This window comes from Hemiscyllium ocellatum, chromosome 3 (genome assembly GCF_020745735.1).
Source record: "Hemiscyllium ocellatum isolate sHemOce1 chromosome 3, sHemOce1.pat.X.cur, whole genome shotgun sequence".
Taxonomy (NCBI): Eukaryota; Metazoa; Chordata; class Chondrichthyes; order Orectolobiformes; family Hemiscylliidae; genus Hemiscyllium; species Hemiscyllium ocellatum.
Genome location: NC_083403.1, coordinates 113437272 through 113462622, shown reverse-complemented (window position 1 = coordinate 113462622; position 25351 = coordinate 113437272). Strand labels below are relative to the sequence as shown.

The window sequence follows — 25351 nt, the reverse complement described above, 5'->3', positions numbered from 1 at the left end:
TTCAGACTCCCCCTAAGAAAATGGAGATAAAAAAGCAGCTTGTTCACTATGTGCTTACACAGGAAATTTATTATGAGAGAATTTATTTTCAGAAATAATACATGTTTAACTTATAAAAATGAATTATGAATAGCACATTAAAGTGAGAGTGGATGGCAGTTTAAGTATATTAATCTTGTTTCAAACATTAAAGGACTTGCAGAAAATATTGGTCTCATTGGCTTGAGTTATTGACTTCAAATAATTTGGACCAGAATGGTAGTGATGCCAATGATTCATTCATTTAGGAAACCACTTAACTGATGCTAAGGAATAAGAGTAGATAGTAAAGCTAGACAATATTATTTTGAATTATCCCACTAAATCTTGTGGACAGTAACACTGCGAAACTCATCAATCAAAGCAAGGTTGTAAAGGCTATCTAATGGATTTTTCTATTTATAAAATGTACCAGTGAGCAGTGGAACAGGAGTAGGCTGTTCATTCTCTGAGTTTGTGGTAACATTCAATTAAGTCAATGTTAATCTGTATCATAATTCCATTTACCCAGTTTACAGAAAAGAATCATGGAAGAGTGCATTCAGCCTCTCGGCTGTGTAACTTGTTCTTCCAGTTGTCCCAACTCTTTCCCACATGACCAGTCATTTTTTTTTTCTCTTTTTATTGTGTGTATCCAATTATCTTTTGAATGCGTCAGTTGAATCTTTATCCACTAGCTATAATTCAGTGATTATATCAATGTCAGTTGGTGAATTTCAAATCCCAATCACTCATGCACAAAGCAGATTATTTCTCAGGTATCATCTGTATTTTGTTGCCAAATCCCCTTAAATTTGAACCCTATCATTATGGATTCTTGAATTGTTAGGTACAGTTCCAATTCATTTGTGATTTTCAACACCCTCTGTAATCTCCCTGTTTGCTTCTGGGCTGTGAATAGAACAATCCTAGCGTTCCCTCTCATGTCATCTTGAAACAACCCTCATACATTTTTCTGCACTTTCTTTAAAGTCTTCACTTATTTCCCTAAAGTGTGGCACCCAGAATTGAACACACTGCTTCAGGTGGAGCCATGCTGGTGTCTTAATTCAATTTTGCTGCTTTGGTACTCTATGATTCTGTTTGTCAACATCAGAATATTGTCGATTCCAGATTTAGAATTCATCTTAGTAAATAGTAATCACAAAACTACTAGATTGTTGTTTAAAAAATCTATCTAATTCACTGATTTGTTGTCTGAAGTTGGTCTAACCTAAATGTTACACCAGGACTATTCTAAAGTGTTTGATGCTAATTGCTCTCTGAAATATTCCTCAATTGTATAAACCAATCACCCACTTGCAACTGCAAGAGTTCGAGCGTGCAGCTTTACCAGCAGTTTCTTGAGGGTGGTTAGGAGTAGGCAATAAATATTGGCTTTGCTAGTTGAGACCATTTCCTTTAAATGAAAAATGAGAAATTTCCTTCTCTTCTGCATGCTGCTGGAAGCTTTTCCTATGACAGGAAGCTGCTACTCATCTTCATAATTGTGCTCAATGCTTAGAGAAAGCTGATTGTCTGCCCATGTCTGGAAGGCAACTGATTTATGTGCAAGTGTTTAAGTCAGCACAGAAGTATTTCAGCACTTGCCAGATCTTTAGATAATTGAAACTTTGACAAACAACAACAAAGTTACAATCGGAAGCAGTATTCCAAAACTGCCTCTAAGTTGTTGATGCTTCCTGGTGGGGAGCCCTTCATTTAAGGGCTAATGTTCTTGAATGCCTGTTCAACCAGAGCTTCAAATGGTCATATTGGTGCCAAATCAGTACACTGATCGTGACTTTTTCTGACCTGCAGGTGACTGATGGAAGTTTGCCGCTAACTCCATAACTGTGGCATCTTTCATATTTCATGTTACAATATACATGAGTACCAGTGGTGCCTTTCTGAAACTTTAAGGAGCCACTTAGTGGCCAAAATATGACAGTTCAGAGTCCAAAAGGTTTTGGTGAAGAGGAGAGGTGACCTGCATTGCCATAAAGTAAAAGGAGGCCCATTAGACAAACGCAAAAAGGGCAATGGGAACAGATAGCTATAGATGTCAATTGCCATGCTTCCAGCAGTGAGCCGTACTTTAAGACGCACAGTAGCCTCACAAGACTTGACATGATCAATGAATGCAAATCCCACATCCCACCACAAAGCCCCAGATACGCTTCAATTCACTGGATCCCTATAACTCTCACACCCACAATTTCTAACAATCATGTCTCTTACCTGATGTCCAGACTTCACCTCTCTCGCACATTCTTACTGCAACAGTCACATCCACATCTCTGAGCCGTTGTGCACTGCCAGCTTTTCGACAATGACAGCCATGTCACCCAAACAGATAGCACAGTGCTGAGTGGCATACTCACCAGCAGAAATAAGTGGGTACAATTGGATGGACCAGGAGTTGACTGCTTAAATATTAATTATTTCTTCGAGCCCAAAGCTATAATCTTTATCAATGCACTCCAATTGCACCATCCTTTCTTATTGGGGCCAACTTGTGACTACTTCAATGTCAATTCAAGTTGTACCTCTTTGTTTCTATCCAGCTCGACACCAAATCCATTCTGAAGAAGTTCAGCTGCCAACTTGGGGGTCCTTAATTCTATCATCTCTCATAATGTCATTGAACTCAAGTTATGTCAGGTTTAGGACAGAAGAGCTGGTGAAAACTATAAGACCATAAAATACAGGAGCAGAAATTAGGCTATTCAGCCCATCAAGTCTGCTCTGCCATTCAATCATGGCTGGTAGGTTTTTCAATCCAATTTTCCTTACTTTCTCCCTGTAACCTTTGATCCCCTTGGCAATCAAGAAATTGGCTATCTCTATTTTAAATGTACTCAATGACCTGGCCTCCACAATCTTTTGTGGCAATGAATTCCACAAATTCACCACTCTTTAGTGCAAGAAATTTCTCCTTATCTATATTCTCAACGGTCTTCCATTTATGCAAAGGCTGTGCCTTCAAGTCATGGTCTCTCCTTCAAATGGAAATATTTTCCCAACTTTCACTCTGTCCAGGCTGTTCAGTATTCTGTAAGTTTCAATTATCTCCCCCCCCCATCCTTCTAAACTCCATTGAGTATAGTCCCAGAGTCCTCAAACATTCCTTATATATTAAGCCTTTCATTCCTGGGATCATTCTCATAAACCTCCTCTGGACTCCTTCCAGGGCCAATATATCCTGTCTAAGGTTATGGAGCCCAAACGTTCTCACAATGCTCTAAATGTGGTTTGACCAGAGCTTTATACCACCTCAAAAGTACATTCCTGCTTTTATATTCCAGTCCTCTTGAAATAATGACAACATTATTTTTACTTACAAACTCAACATGCAAGTTTACCTTAACAGAAACCTGGTCCAGGACTCTCAAGTCCCTTTGCACTTCAGATTTATGAATTTTCTCCACATTTATAAAAGAGCCCATGCCTCTATTCCTCATTTCGGGCTTTTGTCCGAAATGTCAATTCTCCTGCTCGTCGGATGCTGCCTGAGCTGCTGGGCTTTTCCAGCACCACACTCTTGACTCTAATCTCCAGCATTTGCAGTCCTCACTTTCGCTATGCCTCTATTCTTCCTTCCCAAAGTGCATGACTTCACACTTTACCACATTGTATTTCATCTGCCATTTCTTTGCCCACTCTCCTAATCTGTCTAAATTTTTCTGCAGCCTCCCTGCCTCCTCAATACTACTTGCCCCACCACCTATCTTGTATCATCTGCAAACTTATCCAGAATGCCCTCAGTTTCTTCATCCAGATTATTAGTGCATGAACTGAAAAGTTGTGGTCCCAGCACTGAGCCTTCTGGAACACCACTAGTCACCGGCTTCCATCCTGAGAAGGACCACTTTATCCTCACTCTCTGCTTTCTGTCAGCCAATCTTCCATCCAACTTGCCTCTAATACCATGGGCCATTATCTTACTCAGTAGCCTCCAGTGTGGCACCTTATCAAAGGCCTTCCGGAAGTCCAGATAGATATCATCCATTGGCTCCCTGTGGTCTAACCTGCTCGTTTCTCCTCAAATAATTCTAATCTGTGGAAATATTTTCAGCTATTCTAATGGTAGCAAAACTAATGATTTATGTTGGTTTGTCACAATCTGTTTGTCTTTCAAGTGTTCCTCAGAACCCTATTCATCCAATTGCGTATTACTTTTAATAATTTTATTGGTTCACCTTCCACTTCTTTAAGAGTTGTCGAACTGAATTATTAATTCCTTCTGCTCCCTTTCTGCAATTTAAAGTTTCACACTTGAGTACACAAGTTTTCACTTTGGTCTTCATCTTGATGTGTGTTACCTGGTCTTGCTAACAAAGCTTCCAAGAATTCCAAGAATAAAAAAAAACTCATTGTCTATCTGCACAAATGCCAAGCTGTCTGCAGTCCCCTTCACATTAACCATGCACAATCATTGTGAACAAGTGAACGTTCGATATTCTGCTCGATATTCCAAATTTTTTTAAAAGAGTTGACTAACAGCCTTAATGTAACCCCAGTTTCAATGCTTGCAGCCAAAACTGATCTTTTTTGTCATCTATAATGTTTGGTTTTTGACTGGTCTCTCTGTACTGTTCAGAAAGAATGTATTAACTCGGAGCATGGAGTATTCAATTCAGCCTTTCAGACCTACTCCACCATTTGATGTTATCATGACTGATTTCATTTCAGCCTCAACTCAACTTTCCTGCCTGTGATGCATAATCTTTCAACTCAATACGAATCTAAAATCTATCTATCTGTCAAATTTACTTAATCGCCTGGCATCCACTGTACTCTGGGATTAGTGAATTCCATAGATTCATGAGCGTTTGGGAGAAGTAATTCCTCCTCATTTCAGTTTTAAATCTGCTTCCCTTATCCTAATACTACAATCTCTCATTTCACATGAGGAAACATCCCTTCCACATCTACTTTGTCAATCCCTCCCTCTTAGCATTTTATATACTTCAATTAGATCTCTTCTCATTCTTCTGGACTCCAGAGAGTGTGGGACTAAACTGCTCAATCTCTATTTGTAAGACATGGTTAAAAATCACACAACACCAGGTTATAGACCAACAAGTTTATTCGGAAGCATCGGCTTTCGGAGCAGCACCTCCAAATCATTATTCTAAGACAAACCTCTTGGCTCTGTCATCAAACTACTGAACTTGCTCTGTATTGTCTCGAATGGAAATACATCACACCTCAAGTAATTTACATGCAATACTCTTATTAATGCTTTGTGCAATAATACTTACATTTTGTTACTTTAGCAACAAATGCCAGAATTCCATTTGCCTTCCTTGTTACTTGCTATACCTGCATACCAACTTTCTGCTATTCATGCCTGAAGACACATTCTCCACACAAGGATTCCTCTGCACTGAAGTGCTCTGAAGTTTCTCTACATTTCGATAATAAGTTGCCTTTCGATTCCTCTGACCAAAATGGACAATCTTACACTGATTCACATTAAACTTGATCTGCCAAATTTTGACTCATTCACCTAACCTATCCATATCCATTGTAAATTTATTTTTTCTTCATTGCAACTATTTTCCCATCTATTTTAATATGTCTATATTACATTTTGTCCTTACATCTAAGTATTATAATAGATTCTAAATAGTCGCTTCCAATAATATTATTTATTTTAATTTTCACCGGTTTTGCTTCGACCTGAAAAAAACTTTCTTTGAAATTTCATAAACACAGCACCTACAACATTATTTCCCCAATGCATGTCACACTTCTATGAGACACAACTTTGATTTAATAAATCTGTGTTGGTAGTTCTGGTTGGCTGATACCTTTTTCTCCAAAGTTATTTAATATTATTCTATGGTAGCAGCTCTAATAATTTCTAAGTGATGCTAAAATTACTTTTTGAGTTTTTCAGAACAGCACAAAAATAAGAAGTCTCACTTTAATTAACTGAAAGGCGCAAATATCTCTCATGAGCCAGTAAAAGCATCATTACAATCTGTAGCCTCTAAGTTACAACGCATAATGAAGTTTCATTATTTCTTTGATTAAATATGAGAACCTTAGTGAATACTCTGTACACTGAACTTTCCAATACTTGCAAAAATAAAAGTTATTTTGAAATTGTCCTTATATAGTCAAAGGAGAAACTGAGGACTGCAGATGCTGGAGATCAGAGCTTAAAATTGTGTTGCTGGAAAAGCGCAGCAGGTCAGGCAGCATCAAAGGAACAGGAGAATCAACGTTTCAGTTCCTGAAGAAGGGCTTATGCCCGAAATGTCGATTCTCCTGTTCCTTTGATGCTGCCTGACCTGCTGTGCTTTTCCAGCAACACATTTTTATGCGCTTTTATAGACAAAACAAATTTACAGCAGCACGATAGCGATGATGAAAGCAGCAAGAAGTACAAATATAATAACAAAATGAAATGCTGCAAAAGTTTCAGAGGTTTTTTAATTTAGATGCATGAGATGAATTCATAATTTAATATCCTGACTCTAGTGCACCCACATGAAAATCAATTACACCCACTCACTGCTTTCCTAGTACAAAGGGAAATGCAATGCACACAGTTTCTATTTTCTCTTTAAGGCTTCTCTTGCTGAAACAATTTCTTTACAAAAGATTGTTTCAGCTTAATGATCTGGCAATTTTTTTTAATTGCTAAATTTTTTAAGGTTCAGCAGATGCAAGTTGGAGTCTGTGTTTCCATCATGTATTGGGAAACTAATAAGTTTTCTTTCAGACAGAAGTGTGCAGTGGGCGTGAGAGCAGAGTGCCTTGCCTTACCCACAAATTCAGAAACTGCATAACCTATGTTAGGAAAAGGAGACTGACATACAAATCTTTATTTTAAAGTTTTTTTCTAATGCAAAATGAGTCCAATTTGGGTAATGTGAAACTCCGGTCATGCTGAAGTTGTTAGCCTCTTCCACCAACAGAATAGAAAACTCAACAAAAGGTTACCTATGATAAGCCAAAATTTTGGAGTGATAACTCCAGGTGAGCCAAGCTTTCTTTGGAATCATGTACAAATGTCCCTCGTTGTCAGTTGTAGTCATGTGACATCTATTAAGAGGCACATACACTAAGCAGACATCTCATGTTCACTTTAAATGTCTTACGTTCACCTCATTTTGGACACAGTGTTGCATGTACGCATGAAACAAACTAGCCCACATGCTTTGTATGACCAAGCCAACTAATTAGAGCTGATTCAGGCCATGCTAGAATGCAAAATCATGGGCAAGGCAATTGTAATAGTTGCAAAATGATCTCTCAAAATCCTGAATGGGAATACACCAAGGGATAAATTCGAACACAGATAAAATGGACTGTTTTACTGTCTTTTGCCAGATTGCCCTTTAACATTGAGAGATGAAACATGTAATGGTAGTAAGAGAATTAATGAAGACTTCACCCACTACTGTAGTCTACACCAACACGGATAGCACTGAAAACCTTTTTGTGGAAGGAAAGTCCAAGAAGATATATTGACTTTTGACTATTAGTATGAGGGTAACAAAACCAGAAGGATGACCTCCAGCACTTTTGAAGCATGGATCAAGAAAATGAGCAAAATGCATCAACAGAAGAAAAGGAAGCGTGTCAACTATCCCTCGATCCCGAAGAGTCCGATAAAGCCGCTTGTTTCCCTTATTGATGCTACTTAAAGTATTGAGGTGCTTCAGGATTTCACACTGCAGTGCTAAAAAAAATTGTAAACATGTTTGACTGCATTGACAGCTTAGCGGACTCATCTGAAGACAGTGTGTTCGGCATAAAACATTTACTGTATTTTTCCGGAGCAATTCCCAATGTTCCTCAATGCTTTTACTGTATAAGATCAGACCAATGTAAGGTGGGAACAAATTGAAAAGTAATTATGTTTTTACACATACTTGTCATGTTTTTCTTTTTTTTTGGCACAGAATACATTTATATGCAAATCAGCCACATGGGGCTTTCTCAACCATCTCAAAGCTCCACTTGACACAAATTTGAGGGTGATTTAATTTATTGCGATTTTATTGTCCTTTTTTGTTCTCTTTAAATCGTAAAGTTAAACATAATTGTGACACTTAACATGATCTTAAGCCTGTGTCCATTGTGAGTCTCGATGAAATTTGGAACTGTATGAGAGGAACTCTGTACTCATTGTGTTTCTTTCATAGTCAATTTTCAGCACCTCCTCCCTGATAGGATTAAGAGTCGGACATATAAGAGATTGTAAGGCAAAATATTAAACCTCAGTGCCTTTACAATCATTTTAAATGTGTCTTTACGGCTTTTGTTCTCCCCTCGGGTGTCTAGGGAAGAACTTAAGCTTTGAGGAATATCATTATGTTAGATGGGTGGAACTTACTTGAAATATTCAAGGATGGCCTTACAAGCTGATTGCCTCTTTGTTACCTGCTACTAACCTTCTGATTGTCATTTCTTTTAGCTTATGAGCTTCAAAGTTGCCCTGATCCACGACCATTTCAGAATGGATTTATCATTAATTCTGACTATAGTGTGGGTCAGTCTATATCGTTTGAGTGTTACCCTGGTTACATCCTGATTGGGCAACATGTTCTTACGTGCCATCATGGGATCAACAGGAACTGGAACCATCCATTCCCAAAATGTGAAGGTACTTTCTTTATTCATTTCTTCTTTCATCACCTTTCTTTTCCAGCAACTCCAGTCTGCTGCATAGGACGGAGATGACTGTTCCGGTGAATGGCTCATGAATGCTAAAGAATGTTCACAAATTTCCTATATTCAACAAACCAATGGGTTCTTCAATCACAGCTCTTGTACTCATTTGGCTTTGGGTTGTACCTTTACCTGTTCATCAGTAGTCAGGTTATTTTGGTAGCATCTCATGGCCTTGGAAGTAAGCCCTTGTCTCTGAGGAACCACCCACACTAACTCTGTTAGAGCTGTGTGATTCTATCAGAGGTATAACTAATGCAGGATGAAAGCTGTTTTCAAGACTTCATCCTTGGAGATGCATGAAAACTCCAGTGGTTATATACCAGCAGTACATTGATGGAGCTTTGATAATGGCAACTGCAAACTTACATAATCTCTGACAGGAAATGGAGTCCAACTTTCAGTGCTTTTGTGACCTTGTTAGCAATTGGCAATGTATTCTCACTTGTCGCACTTGGATGGAGGTCTTTGTTGTAAGAGTAAGCGGTATCTTCTACAATGGGGAAGGATAAGTGACTGAGAGCTGATGGGAAATGATCATGGCTTCAGCACGTTAAGACCTACTTATGTACAGCTATATTTCATTCCTTATTATGCAATAAGCTGGTGGTTGTTTGAACAATCCAACAACTCCAAAGCTAGATAAGCCGACATACAATGGACTGGAAATTCAACTTTTAAGAAGACTAAATGTTAGACCGAGAAAATATAAAGTTGAGAAGCACCAAAGGTGCTGGATTGACAAAATGGAGGCAGTGAAAGTCAGAAAATCTAATTTAGAACCCATTCAAAACTGCATCAAGAAGTATGTAGCTCCTGAAGAAAATCCCAAAACAGTGATTGCAGGTTCTCAGGCAAAGAACCAAGATAAGACATGAAAAAGGCAGAAAGCAATTTTAATTGTGCACTGGACAGCTAGTGCTAGCAAAACCAGATCCCTAGCAAGCACTGCTTAAAACTAAAGCCCAGCAGACCACATCCCCCCACACACACCCCTCCCCCCCCCCACACACACCCCTCCCCCCCAAACACACAACCCCCACACACACACCCCTCCCCCCCCACACACACACCCCTCCCCCCCACACACACACCCCTCCCCCCACAAACACCCCCCCACACACACCCCTCCCCCCACACACACACCCCTCCCCCACACACACACACCCCTCCCCCCCACACACACACACCTCCCACACACACTTCAGCAAAATGTGAGAGATTATTGAGCTAACTTAGAGCAAAGCAATTTTCAGCAGCTTCACAACATTTACGAAATAAAAACAATGTCTAACTTACAAGTTCCCAGGAAAAGAAAGTGACTGCATCAGGTAATTTGAAAATCAGCTGAACCACAAAACCATTTAGAAAAGCTATGAATCCTGAGTTAGAAGATCTGAGAGGTTTGGACACATGGAAGGATCACATTCAAATCAAAACTGGTATTTTGGAGAAAAAACTGCTTGAGGTAACAAATTGCTGCAAATTTGGGCAGTGACAGGTCAACACATTATTTTTCTCCACAGGAAGAGTAGCCACTGATATGTTTGTCTGACAAAGCTTTAATTGATTTTAAATAATCTTAAGTTAAAAGCCTTCCACCACAATTTCAAACAAAGTATACGATTTTAGGAAGGACCAAATTCAACAGAAGGTTTCAGACACCAAGTGAATGACGAGGTGATTTTATGAAATACCTGAATACAGGCTGATTGAAGAATAAGATTGTGGAGGTCCAGTAGCAGAACTAATATGAGAATTCATTGAAGTCAGTGTTGTTGTTGTTGTTCAATATCAGACTTCTGGCATTCCAGGGAAGAGCTCATTCTAGAAAAAAGTTGGAGTGATAAATAGTAGTCCATTAACAGAACAGTGCAGAACTGAGTGGTGATGATACATAATGGCTGAAAAATCTACCAATGACAACATAGCTTCTGTAGCATAGGAATGTAAAAAAAAAGCACCAGAAAAGATGGCACGAAGAGCACATGATACCATTATACCCCACTAAAGCTGTGACGCCAGATGATCACAATGTGCCATATACATTGCAGAATGTTTGCCCCTTAGAAGAGTTAGCTATTTGAGATGAGTTTGATTTCTTATTGTCACATGAACTGTCACATATAGTGAAAAGTGATTTTTTTTTGCATGCTACACAGGCAGACCGTACCATACACTGTGCATCAGATAGCAGAACAGAGTGCCGAATAGAGTGTTACAGCCAGAGAGAAGGTATATATAGAGAGAGAGAGCAACATGAATATGTGAGAGGTCTTTTCAAAAACCAGATGACATCAGGGAAGAAGCTGTTCTTGAATTTATTTGCACATGCATTCAATCTTTTATATCTTTTGCCCGACGGAAGACGGTGGAATAGAGTATAACCAGAGTGGGAGTGGTCTTTACCAAAGTAACATCTCAATGTTCTCAGGATCCAAAAAAAATACCATTACATGTGAGGCCCTAAAGAAGCTGATTTCTTTCTTCCCAGAGTGTTTTGGTGGCCTATAAACCTGATGAAGGGTATGAGCTGTACTCCCCATGTAGTTCTCCCATATTCCAGCCCAAAAATGGTTTCCTGCTAAATACACAATTAGAAATTTGAAAATTGCAGGCATCTAAACCTGTGTTATAGCCAGAATGTTCTCATATTGCCCAATTTTCTTGATTGGTATGATTATTGTTTGCTCTTGGAACAAACCAAAGCAGTATGGCAAGATTATTTGTGATGAGATTCATTCATGTCACATAAACTGCATTGTGTCATATTTAGAAACTGTACTACTTATCAGGCTCTCTCACTTTATAGCTTCTGGTGGTAATATAACTGATGTTGTATAAGGACATCACAACAGATTTTACTCTTTTGGGTAAGTAATATAAGTTTAGAAGACTTAGGCTGAATGGATATGCAAATTAATATGCTTCTGTTTCTAAAAACTGAAGTGCCAATGTCATCACTAAAATGTGCAATGTACAGTGTAATTCACAGTAACATTTCAGATTAATCTCAGTGTTCCTTTATTCATAAGATAAAAGAAGGAAAATGATCAGTTTGAAACCTTCAGCATAGGTAGATGGGTATGCCACTCTGCCTGACTGACTTCATTTGTATCCTAAGGGCATATTACTTTTGCTGACAGAATTTAAGGAATTTTTTCCATAAAGATTAGCATAAGTCTGCTGATTGAAGTTTTGTTTTGCAAAATTACCTCAACCTGTTTGTTTCATTTAATAGTCCCTCTCAGGTCATAATTGATGTGGTAATATAGCCTTATGTATTCCTGACCTGATTAGCTGGATTTTAACATTTAAGTCCCTTCCATTGAGGGAAACCATCAATGTGACTATGATTCACTAGTGACAGGGTGTCCATGGTCCCCCTGAGAGCATGACCACCTTTCTGTCCTTATAATGTACTTTTCTTTGGTGACAAGTTTAACTGAAGTTTGACCATTTGGTGTTGAATTGCTGTCAGATGAGAGGCCTGAGAATGTGTATCAATGTCTGTGGGCCATTTTGAAGATTACCCCTTGCCAAGAGGTGGGCTCAGTGTTATTCTTGATGAAGGGCTTTTGCCCGAAACGTCGATTTCGCTGCTCCTTGGATGCTGCCTGAACTGCTGTGCTCTTCCAGCACCACTAATCCAGAATCTGGTTTCCAGCATCTGCAGTCATTGTTTTTAACCTCAGTGTTATTATCTACCTCTTGATAAAGTGTTGTCGCTCCCACTGGAGAGCAAAGTGGTTCGTTAAGGCAACAACTTATTCACTCCAGCCCAGTGAAGAAGAGGCACAATAGCTCAAGGTCAGGTCATGCACTTAGAAATTTAATAAGCCAGCAATCTCGCACTGCTTACATTAATTATTCGATGAAATGTAGTCAATAGCTGATGCCAGCGCTCTCCATGCCATGGCTTCCTCCTCCCTAGAAGTGTGGGACCATTAGATCTTCACATAAGGTCAAATTCTGTAACTCAGAAGACAGGTATCTTGCCATTGTGTGAGCAATCAGGACGAACAGATAAGCTTTTCCTCAGCTTGCGTAGCATTCTGCCAGACTAAGACCATTAATATTTCAATAAAGTTCATAAAATACCTGCTCGGTTTGATGATATTGATAATGATAGAGTTGCTGACACTCATCCAGATGAAGAGCATAAGGAACCTGCTGACATCTTGTTGGATCAGAACAGCAAACGATTTATTAAGATCCATTAATCACCCAATTTGATGCATTCATTGAGCACAATTCATTTTAAGTGACAGTTAACCAATGACAATGTGCTCTCTGCTTCCAAAGTTTTAAATCTCATTGTCCCAATCAGGAATTTATGCTCTACTGTTCAACAAGCTGATAGTTCTTTGCCTTTATATGTGGTTGAGGATTTACCTGATCTGTGCCCTGAGACCATCATAGCTTTGCTTTTGAAGACCTGTTTATGGAGAACCTTGATGTTGAGGCTCTTGGAATCTTTCCAGAATACCTCAGCACACTTGCTCTCCGTTCCACTGAACGTGAAGGATTGGGATGATGTCCTCAATCCAGTTTTTCCAAGTTAGCATGACACAGCTGGAACTTTCAAGACTCGTGTCGATGTTGATATGTAGACAGCCTCCATATTAAACAAGCGTCTTCCCAAGAACACTAGAGTCAAACTATTGGATCTTGGATGAAAATTAAATGATCTTGTAAATCTTGCAGTCTTTGCTTGTTCTGAAGATGTGGGTATTACTGTACAGTACCTTAACCAGCATTTATTGTGAAGTCGTCCAATGAGATTTTACACTTGTCACAGCATCCTCTGATGTCTGATGCTACAATGGAGAGACAACGTCTGCAGCACCGTGTACAGTATCAATCTGTTGGTTCTTGTTCTCTTTGGCAGTCCATCATGACTCGCTCCATCCTAAAAATTAGATCTCAGGTGTGTAAGACTCTAATACAAAATCTGCTGTCTCTGTCATAGATGGGGTCAGACAGTATTTGGGGGAATGGAAGAGTGTGAAGTCTGGGTTGCCATGTGCTGCTTTCTTTGCTAATGTCTGACTTCAGCTCATCATCAGCTCTGAGACAAGATCCTTCCCAGATGCTTTCCTTTCCCTTTTGGGTTGTCTTAGGTCAAGGTTTCTCAAGTGTTTTTGGGTATGTTGGATGTTTTCAGGAAGGGCTTTGAAACACTCCGTCTGCCCACCTGTGGCTCACTTGCCATGTCAAAGCTCTGAGTCGAGCACTTGTTTCAAGAGTCCCATGTCATGTAGGAGAATTCTGTGGCCTGTCCAATGGAGCTGATCGAATGTGGTCTGTGCTTCATCAGGCATGTAGACTGAGTGATAAAGCAGATGTTTGTATGTCTATCCTTCCAATGAATTTGTAGTATCTTGCAGAGGCAGCTCTGCCAGTACCTTTTTGGGCTTTTTAGGTACGCAAGCTTTCCATCACTGTGTTCTAATGGTCTACCAACCTGAATAGAGATTAGGTTTTTCCAGGCTCCTCTTTATAAAATTTGACAGAGTATTCTGCGCTATTCATATTTCTAAATTTCTCTAGACTGACATAAAGGTAGGTCCAGTAGATTATATTGATGCTCACATTCACCAACCATTTCAAGAAGGTGAGAAACTGAAATGTATTCTTGCTTCAGTGCTGGGCTGGTATGGTCTTCATGTTGAGCAAATGGGATTTCCCCTTCAGCCACAGGTCATTGAAGGAAGGCTGCAAATATGGTGGCACTGGCAAAGCACTGCTGGTCAGGCAGCATCTGACGAGCAGGAGGGTCGCGTTTTGAACATAAGCTCTTCATCTTGAATGTCATGGAGGCCAAAGGGGGCTGTGAGACAAACGGGAGAGGATTGGAAGGTTGCCAGGAATGTGATAGGTAGCTGGAGGTGGGGGTGATGTGGATAGGTTGGAGAAGAGGGTCAAGTAGATAGAAATTAAGAAGGCAGATGGACAGGTGGGACAGTTCAAGAGCGTGGTGGTGAGTTAGAAGATTGGATCTGGGATAAGGTGGGACAAGGGAAGATGAGGAAACTGGTGAAATTGACATTGATTCCATGTGGTTGGAGGCTCCCAAGGTGGAAAATGAGGTGTTTATTGTGTGTGTCCCAGAGATGTTCTCTGAAACGCTCTGCAAGTTGGCATCCCTGAAGTGGAGGAGACTGCATCATGAGCAATGGACACAAGAGATGAGGTGTTTGGATGAGCAGGAAAATCGCTGCTGGATATAGAAGGATTCTTTGGGGCCTTGGATGGAGGTGAAGGGATAGGTGTGTGCATAGGTTTTACACCTCATCTATTGTGTCCTTTGCTCTCAATGTGGTCTCCTCTACATCAAGGAGATGGGACACCAACTTACGGAACATTTCAGAGAATGTCTCTGGGACACACACATTAAACAACTCCACCGCCCTGTGACCGACCACTTCAACTCCCCCTCCCACTGTGCCAAGGACATGCAAGTCCTGGGCCACCTCCACCACCAAATCCTAGCCACCCAATGACTGGAGGAAGATCATCTCATCTTCCATCTAGGGACCCTCCAACCACACGGAATCAATGTTGATTTCACCAATTTCCTCATTTCCCCCCCCCCCCCCCCCCCAGCTTATCCCAGATCCAACTCTCCAATTTGGCACTGCCCTCTTAAACTGTCCTACTTATCCATCTTCCTTCCCACCTACCCGCTCCACCCTCTGCACCACCCTATCACTTTCACCCCATCTTCATCTACCTACGGCATTCCCAGCCACTTCTCCCTCAGCAGTCGAACACCCCCCCCCCCAAATTTATCTCTCAGTCCCCATGTGCGTCCCCTTTCCCACATTCCTGAAGAGCTTATGCTGGAAAAGTTGACTGCCCTGCTCCTCAGATGCTGCCTGACCTGCTGTGCTTTTCCAGTGCCACACTTTTTGACTCTGATCTTCAGCATCTGCAGTCCTCAACTTTCTCCCTGTAAATGTGGTGGGAGCGGTGCAGAGAAGACTAATACCTGGAATGGGCAGGTTGTCTTATGAGGAAATGAAGACAGGTGAGGCTTTTACCTGATAGAATATCCAAAAAGTAAGATGTGACCTGGTTGGAATAATAAAATACTGGAGTGTGTTTGACAAGGGAGATATGGAGGAGATGTTTCCTCTTATGGCAGTGTCTCAAAATGAAGGTTACTATTTCAAAATAAAGAGTAAACCAATTTAAAACAAAGATGCAGCATGTTCTGTTTTCCCCAGAGGGTTGTGAGTCCTTTGAATTTTCTTCCTGAAAAGGTAATAGAAGCAGAGTCCTAAAATGGAGTGATTACTTTAAGCAGGGAGGTGAAAGTTCATTGGGGTGGGAGGAATCTGGATTTGAGGTTATAGTGAGACCAGGGCTGATCTTATTAAATGAAAGAGCAGGCTGAAGGGGCTACATTACCTATTTCTACTCCATATTTCTATGTTCATAATTAGGCCGTGCAGCCACTTCTAAAATTCCAACAGAAGTCTAAGATCTGTGAAAGTTTCAGCTGCAGTTCAGTTGTTAGCACTCCTGTCACACTCCATGTACTTGGTCACTTCGTTTATGTTGGTGTTCCAATGCAATACCATGAGTGTTGCACTTTCAGAGGTGCTGAATTTCTAAAGAGTCTTTTTTTTCTGAGATCCTATTTGTTTTTACACTGAAGGACATATTTTACTATTTGAAGTAAGAACAGGGGAGTTAGTTTCAGTGATCTGACAGCTGTTCTCCTTTGATCTACATTCCAAAAGCAGCCAATCTGATCATTACCACTTGCTGTTTGTGGGAGCGTGCTGTTTAGAAATTGGTTATGACATTTATTGCTTTCAAAGGTGATTCCACTTCTAAGGGTTCTTCACTGATTGTGAATTCTTTCAGTATGCTGGGAAAGACACGTGATAAATGGAAGTTTTTGTTTTATATATATATATCTACTGATTGACAACGTGATTAAATGTGTTGCATGTTTTGCTTGTTTTAAAGCTCCCTGTAACCTCAACATAACATCTCGAAATGGTACGATCTACTCCCCTGGCTTTCCAAATGAATATCCAAACTCAATGGATTGCAGTTGGCTCATTACAGTACCTCCAGGACATGGGATTTACATCAATTTCACACTGCTACAGACAGAACCAGTAAACGACTACATTGCTGTATGGTATGACCTATATTTACTTGCAAACAAAATTACATGTGGAATGAACATATTTGTTAAAGTATAATGTTAATATTACAAGGACAAAATGTTGAATTAAGCTTCATATTATGTTTAAGCTACTACACTTGATATAAATATAGCTGCTGTTATAATGTGACAGTATTGCATAGTTAGAGAAAAACTAAACTACCTGGGGTATTGTTTACTGTGTCACAAAACCAATATTTTTTTTCAGGATATTCCAACTTTGCAGATGATTTCCAATCTGCAATGACATTCCTGATTTTTAAATGCCATTTGTTTCCTTTTGCTACACGTGGGATTAGCATTCAGAATTTCCACACCGACCTACAAATCACAAATTAGGCCCTTTCCTGACTTGCAAGTTGTGAGACTGCCCTCAAACCCCATTCCCACCTTAGTTTTGTTTCTGAGAGAGGGGTATGGGCTATGGTCATGATTTGCAAATTGAAATAGTGTACAGCTACTGAAGCGAGCAGCTGTGCCTGGGGGCAAGCCAAGGCAACAAGGCCTGGGGCTTGAGAGCCCCTTCACTTTTTTTTAGATTAGATTACTTACAGTGTGGAAACAGGCCCTTTGGCCCAACAAGTCCACACCGACCCGCCGAAGCGCAACCCACCCATACCTCTACAGTTACCCCTTACCTAACACTACGGGCAATTTAGCATGGCCAATTCACCTGACCCCGCACATCTTTGGACTGTGGGAGGAAACCGGAGCACCCGGAGGAAACCCACGCAGACACGGGGAGAACGTGCAAACTCTACACAGTCAGTCGCCTGAGTCGGGAATTGAACCCGGGTCTCAGGCGCTGTGAGGCAGCAGTGCTAACCACTGTGCACCGTGCCGCCCACTTGTTGCCATTCTCAAAGAAAAGCATCCCCACCATCATCAACTAGGACTTGGAATCAGACAATACCAATAAATGCCACCGCCCCATCAGTGGTATTGTCATTCAATAGAGATGTCAGGTAGACTTATACTCTCAGGCTCCTTTATCCCAGAGCGGGGTCTGCTGCTGCTTGGATGGATGTACATTAGGGAGCTTCATTAAGGCTTTCTCTCTGTAAGCTCAAGCAAATTACCCTTCACAATTGTCCATCGCTTTGCTCATTATGTGTGCACTATGGTTTAAGATGCCACATTTTTGCTATCATGTAGATTCATCAGCAGCCAACCTATTCACTTCTGTTGGGGCCTTTTGGTATTTCTACTGTGGATGACATATTTAAAACACCAGGTCAAACAATACCAGCCACAAATAGGCCTTAACTATGCTTCAATAAGGAGGGAGATAAAAAAGAGCACATAGTTGGCAATTCATTGGAAAAACAAATGTATATTACAGAGCACCCAAAGGAAATGCACATATACAAGAGAACCTCGATTATCCAAACGTGATAGGCGGGCACTATGTTTGGACTATCGATTATCCGGTTAATTGATTAAATGCCTTTCTTCTGGGGCTCGGAACTTTTAAAGTTTGCACCCCATTCAGGAGACTGCACCACGTGAGGTTCTGCCCTGACCCTGCGCCTCCCCCGCCCCTGAGCCCATACAACACCGTCCCCCCAACCCGTCCTCATGCAACACCCCCTCCCTCCCATCCCCCACCCCCTGCCCCCAACCCTCTCCAACATTGCCCCCTCTCTGGGGCAGCCGGACTGTACACCAACAAGACTGTTGCTGCTGCAGTTGCCTTTGTGTGATAAGTCTCCAAATAGCATGCACGCGCGCACACACACACACACACACACACACACACACACACACACACACACACACACACACACACACACACACACACGCAGCCACACACACAACATTTTACTGCAACGTTTTGACAGGTTCCACCTTTGCCCTGTACAGGACAACTTTAGAGAGATCGTGTGGGGAAGGAGGGTTTAGGGTACACCCCTGTGTAGAACTCCAGGAAAAGTGTGGGGAGAAAGTGAGAGAGGGTGGGGCAGTCAGTCATTTGGAGACGGTGCCTGTTTAATCACTGTAAACAAAAGACACGATCACTGTTGGAAACGCATCTTTGATGTAATGTTTCCATTGGGACCTCAAGATTTCCTTTGGCTAATCCGATAATTGGTATTCAGATAATTGAGGTTCCTCTGTTCACAGGAAGAGTGTGCAAACTCCACGCAGACAGACACCGAAGGGTGAAATTTGACCGAGGTCCCTGGCACTGAGAGGCAGCACTGCTAACCCGTGAATCACTGTGCTGCCCTGCACTGAGTGTTTTATCATGTTAGAACACTGCTTAAGGGAGTTCTACACTTTCCTCTATGCTCAGTGTTGAATGATATCTTGTAATTTTTTTACTTGAAGAAAATCACATGTTGGAGTGCCTTCAAACAGTTGAAACTATGAACTTTGCCTTTCCACCTACGTTCAAGAAATGAAACAAAAACACATACCAAATGTGACATTTGCTTTTGGGACCAAACTGGGACTGACAGCCTTTCATGCAACAGCAAACGTACTGTCAGTAACTTTACAGATTGTTTCACCCAACTCACATCGATTGGAATCAGGTGCTGATTAGACCCTGACTGATTTTGCACAGCTATCGAGCACCTTATCGTACTGAAAGTGATAGTCCTCCTGCTCAGTTCCTTTATTTTCCTTCCCTGAAGATTGCTGCTGTTTTCCCAGCTCCTCAGATTCCATCACATCCCTTCTTTGACCTGCTTTTTTGGTCCTGTATCCAAGTAGGGGTGTGCTGGCTTTGGAGGGAACCGGAGGAAGTTCACAAGAATGATCCCAAGCATGAAGGGAAGTTGAGGATTCTGGGTCTGCAATCAATGGAGTTTAGAAGGATGAGGTTGGGGGGGCGGGGTGGGTGGGTGGGGGTGGAATTTAATTTAAACTTAAAGAATACGGAGGCCCAGAAAGAAGGGATGTTGAGAAGTTTATTCAAAGTCTCAAAGTGAAGGGACATTCCTTTAGAACTGAGATGAGAAAGAGTTTCTCCAGTCAGAGGATGGAGAATTTGTAGAACTTATTGCCACAGGAGGCTATGGAGGCCAAGTCATTGAGCACATTTAAGATAGGTTGTTGATTAGTAAGAGAATCAAAGGTTGCGGGGAGAAGGTGGGTGAATGGGCTTGATCAAATGCCAGAACAGATTCAATGGGCCAAATGGCCTAATTCTGCTCCTATATCTTATGGTTTAATGTTCTCTGTTCTAAGATGCTTTTTTTGTGCAGTTTTCAAATCCTGATCTTGCACTTGTTTAAAAATAATGCAATAGACAAAAATTAAAAGTTGGCCATTTGGAGTCTTACAGATGTACAGAATGGAAATAGATCCTTCGGTCCAACTTGTCCATGCTGACCAGATATCTTGTCCTATTTCCTAGCAACTGACCCATATCCTCTAAACTCTTCCTATTCATATACCCATTCAGATGCTATTTAAAGCTTGTAATTGTACTAGGCTCGACCACTTCCTCTGGCAGCTCATTCAATGCATGCATCATCCTCTACATAAAAAGTTGGTCCTTAGATCCCTTTTCAATCATTCCCCTCTCACCTTAAACCTATGTCCTCTAATTTTGGACACCCCCACCTGGGGAAAAGCCCTTGTCTATTTACCCTATCCATGCCCCTCATGATTTTATAAAGCTCTATGAAGTCACCCCTCAGTCTCTGACATTCCAGGGAAAATAGTTCTTTCCAATTCAGCCTGTCTCTGCAGATCAAAGTCTTCAACCTGGCAACGTCCTTGTAAGTCTTTTCTGAACCCTTCCAAGTTTCACAGCATCCTTCCTATTGGAGGAAGACCAGAATTGAACGTAATATTCGAAAAGTGGCCTAACCAATGTCTTGTACAGCTGCAACCTGACCGTGATTGTTTTAGAAGCTGGATTCTGATAGGTTTTGAGATTCACGCTGGCATCAGGTGCCTTTGGGTTGAAACAAAATAAACTGCCCAGCAAAAGCTTTTGTATTGGTTAGAAGTGAGAAGTTGACACCAGCTCAAAGGAGATATAACAGACGGGCCCATTGACTGCCAGCAAATCAGATGCCTCCCCCTCCTTGAAGTGCATTTGAGGAGATCTGCCCTCCAGTTGTACTGTTCATAGAAAGTGGTTTTGTGTCTAAATGCAGATTGAATCCAATATGGGGCTTAACTTGACACTGGAATGAAAGCTAATTTCGCTTAGAATTAGTTTAGTCAGAAGATCTGATCATTCGAAAACTAGTTTAATTTAGTGCAAAAACAAAACTACAGTCTGCTGCAAATAAATGTGTCACATGCTTGAATGGTGAGAGATGTTGTATGATTTATTTTTTTATGAGATATGGATGTTACTGGACAGGCTAGCATTTGTTTTCCATCTCTAATTGCCCTTGAATTGAGTGGCATTTCAAAAGGCAGTGAGATTTACAGACATTGTTCTGTGTCTGGAGTTATATGTAAGGACTGGGTAATGATAGCAGATATCCCTCCCGAAAGGACATTGGTGAACCATAGTTCTCATGGTCATTGTAATTGAGGCAAGATTTAAATTCAGAATAATTAATTATTTTACTTCATTCAGTCGATGTTAAATTTCACAACCTGCCATGGTAGGGTTTGAATCTATGTCTTAAAAACATTCACCTGTACTCCTGGATTAAGAGTGCATTGACATTATCATTACACAATCATCTCCTCCTTATTTGGGAACTGAGATGACACATTCGATAATTGCTGTGAGCCTTGTTGATTACAGTGTTGTGCTGTTAATAGAGCTACTTCTCTCAGGACAAAACTCCACATTGCACAAACATATCTTCCTGAAATACTATACATGTTATAAGTAGAAAAATAGAGTGACGTGTGAGATGAAGAGTCCTGATTGATAGGACTGACTGTCTCTTTTACATACTTTTCTAATGAGAGATTCTTGATTGTTAATAGTTAAATTTGAAATGAAATTATAATTTTAATCTATTAATCCTCAATTATGAGCATTACCAACGGTTGTATCCATTTAATTAAGTATTCTAACAAAATTGTTAGCGTGGACTCAGTAATTATCCTGGATTGAGTTGAAAATAATAATCTTGTTATAAAATGGATTGGTACAGTTATACAGTACTTGAGTTTTATTTTAACTATTGGGATCACTCGAATTGCCTCAATCACATTATCTTTTAATCACTCCTGGGTAACCTTTACTCTGTCTGTTCAATAAATGTACTGTTACATGATCAGTGAATTTGCAGAGATGAAGTTTATACCTAGTGTTTCCCCAGTGATACCATTTTGTTGAAGTTGGACGCGGTGCAATACATTTCTTCCAAGATAATTTTCAAAGCAGTTTCATATTTTAGAATGAGATTGCTGCAGTTACATTCAAAGTGTCTCCAAGGGGAAATTGCCACCTCGTATTTTTTAAGATCCTTAACTGAAGTATTAATGTTGATTTTTATAACATATGAACAATGAAATTGTGGGTTAATGAATGTTATCTTACTTGATGACAGAACTTGCATGGTAATGACTTTTCAAAGGCCAGTAGAAATTGGATTGTAAATGCCCTTCTATCTCATTAAGATCAGCCATTGTTTTCAACTACCTTTCTCGACTTGCATTCTCTCCTTTCAGTGGAAAGCATCAAACGTTGAGCACAACTGTGGGAAGGGGTCAATCTTAAACTCTCCTGAACAGATACCTGATGACTGAAGGAGTCCATTCTCATGGAAGTTGACAAGCTGCCATAGTTTAAACTGTGATGGTGGCTCAGACTGAAATAACTGCAACACCATCTTGGAATACAATCTTCACGTTCTCAACTCAGTCATCTACTGACACACTTGCTGTACTCTTGCAGGCCAAGATGACACATCATTAGAGGTAGCAAGAGGGCAGAAACCAGGACTGCCATGTTCAAATGCACAGGGAGGAATCTGTGTTGGCCATTGTTGGGACATCAGTTACTAACTTCACAGTCAGAGGCCTTTGAAATTGTTGAAGATGAGGCAATGCTCATAATATATTTTCCTTCTCCCATACTACATCTCCCTTTTCCAAAATAGTGCAGATTTAATGCAGTAGTACAAGCTTGCACTTTTTACTTCCTTTCTTTCCTTGGATCAAAGACTTGCCCTTGAGCTTTTCTCCTGGCATAAAAAAAGTGCAACCTGGACAGTCAGTGGAAGCACAGCTCACGACTACAGCCCAGATATTGACACTGGTCATTTCAAGGATATAGAGGCAAGGTCTGCATGTGAGAGCTCCAGGATTAGTCTGCAGTCAGGGCAGGAAGCTAAGTTAACATAGGTACCAGTTCTTCAGAAGGTGAGATCATGAACTACTTCTGCTCCAGAGGATTCTGATGAGCACCTCAGCCTAATGCCAGTAGAAACAAATGCATCAAAAAAAAACAGTGCATAACTAAATTGTGAAGTCTGTGATCAATGCCAAGGCGCATGATTCAAACCTTGATGTCTGTCTCTTCCAGAATGGAAGTGGGGGCCAACTCTATCTACACATGGGCATCCAAATGTGCTGCTGTATCTGATGATCAATGTTGGTTGATTACAGTCCAAGCAGATTACACCAAAAGTGTGTGTGTCATAGTGAAAGTTCAGACTGAAGTCATGCAACTTGAGCTCGTAAGCTGAGACTACTGTGACCATAGCTGCCAAACAGAGTTAACAAGCTGACCCCATAGGTCATTACGTCAAGGTTGAAGTTAATTTTTCACTGTACTTCTATCAACATAGAAACGTGTAAATGTCTAATATGTATAAAAAGGGCTTGGAGGGTGTGACAGCAGTCCAACGTCTTGACTTTGAGCAGAAAATCACAGAGATTCTTGTTTAAAATAAGCAATATCAATTTATAAGTCAATTTTGCACTGTTTGTTGTTCATATCTGCATTCCATCTCATTCTTTCTTGTTTCTCTTTATGCATGCTTTCAGTTTCACTTTATTTTATTTGGCTGCCTTTTCTATCTCACTTCCTTTTTCTCATCAACTGTTTCTGTTTTTGGCTTCCTCCCTACTCTTTCTCCTCTTTCTCTCTCTGTCTCACCTGAGAACTCCTTGAAGTAATTCAGGGACGATTAACTAACTCTTTATGAATTCAGGATAATTAGAAAATGCGCTGAGCCATAACAATGTTTTCAAGTCAGTTGATGGAAACCCAGCATAAATTTTGAAATCCATTTCATATTTTTTAGTAGCTGTCAATGTGAATTTTACAAGGTACTTATTCTGCTTTAGTTGTCTCTTGTTATGTTTATGTAGTTATCACATATAAACCAAAGATGTGCACTGAGAGAATACTAGGTATTTGATACAACAAAAACAGAAATTGATGGCAAAATTCAGCAGGTCTGACAGCAAGTATGAAGAGAAGAACAGTTAACATTTCAAGTTCAGTGACCCATCTCCAGAACTGAGTATTCAATTATTGCTTTAGAAACTGAAACAAATTAATGTTGTCTTCATTACGTTAATTATTTGCTCAGGTGTAGGAAGGACAGAAAAAAGGACTGTAGAAGTAACTTCTGTTTTATGTTGTCTTTGGCAATAAATATTCTTGACTACTTAAGGTGAGCTGCTTAGCTCAGTTGGCCAAATGACTAGCGTGTGAAGCAGATTAATATCAATAGCACAGGTTTCAAACTCCATTCTAACCGAGACAGAATAGATGCCTGACTCTGTAGTAGAATAAGATCTGAAAGATGAACAACAACTGGTTTTATTAAATATATTGAAATAGAAACTGATGGCACTTTACTTGGATCTCAAATGCTCCAGGCTCCAGTTTTGTGTGATCTGATCATAATGACATAGCTTCTTTCATGCGTGCTCAGTGGTTATACCCTAAGTAAAAGCATAATTCCATATACTTTACAGCTTCTGCATGTTACTGTAGTTTGACAAATAATCTTCAAGAACCTGCCTTCAGGGAGGGAACTCAAGAAGAGGAAGCTTCAAACTTAATTCATTTAGCAAATGGTGCAATGTTAAACAGATAAATGTTTGAAATATTCATGCATCTATGTTGCCTAATTAAGCAAACTGTGTATCTCACCCTCCACAACAATGCCCAGGAAGCTTTGTTCCAGTTTGCTTATTAACCAGCAATTCACCTTTTAACATCAGGCATCTCTTGCTTGTCTAAATATTTGAAATATAATTTTCTGACAAACAGAAATGATGTTAGAAGGCTTTGATCTTGAGGTCACATTTGGCAATGATCTCGCAACTCTTATTCTCAAGGTCAGATTAAGCAGTGTTTGAGATTTTTGCAGTGTTTGCTCCTATGTTGATAGAAGTTCAATGAAAAACCAACGTCAACCTTGACTTAATGTTCAGTGTTATTGTTGACCGTGGGGTCAGCTTGATAACTCTGTTTGGAAGGTACAAAGATGAAGGGAGTCATTGGGTGCCTGATGGATGACTGGACATAGAGCTAGGCTTGCCCGTGGAAACCACTATACA

The 25351-nt window shown here is 40.4% G+C and overlaps 1 protein-coding gene across 1 annotated transcript in view; it reads left to right on the top strand.

The window, feature by feature from the left end:
- The window catches only part of LOC132835936 (CUB and sushi domain-containing protein 1-like), a 2426762-nt gene that overhangs the window by 2165768 nt on the left and 235643 nt on the right, over positions 1 to 25351 (top strand). Inside the window, exons 43-44 of the mRNA XM_060855058.1 lie at positions 8459 to 8647; positions 16696 to 16873. Coding sequence (XP_060711041.1) covers positions 8459 to 8647; positions 16696 to 16873 — 367 coding nt within the window. The remainder of the gene's footprint in view (positions 1 to 8458; positions 8648 to 16695; positions 16874 to 25351) is intronic.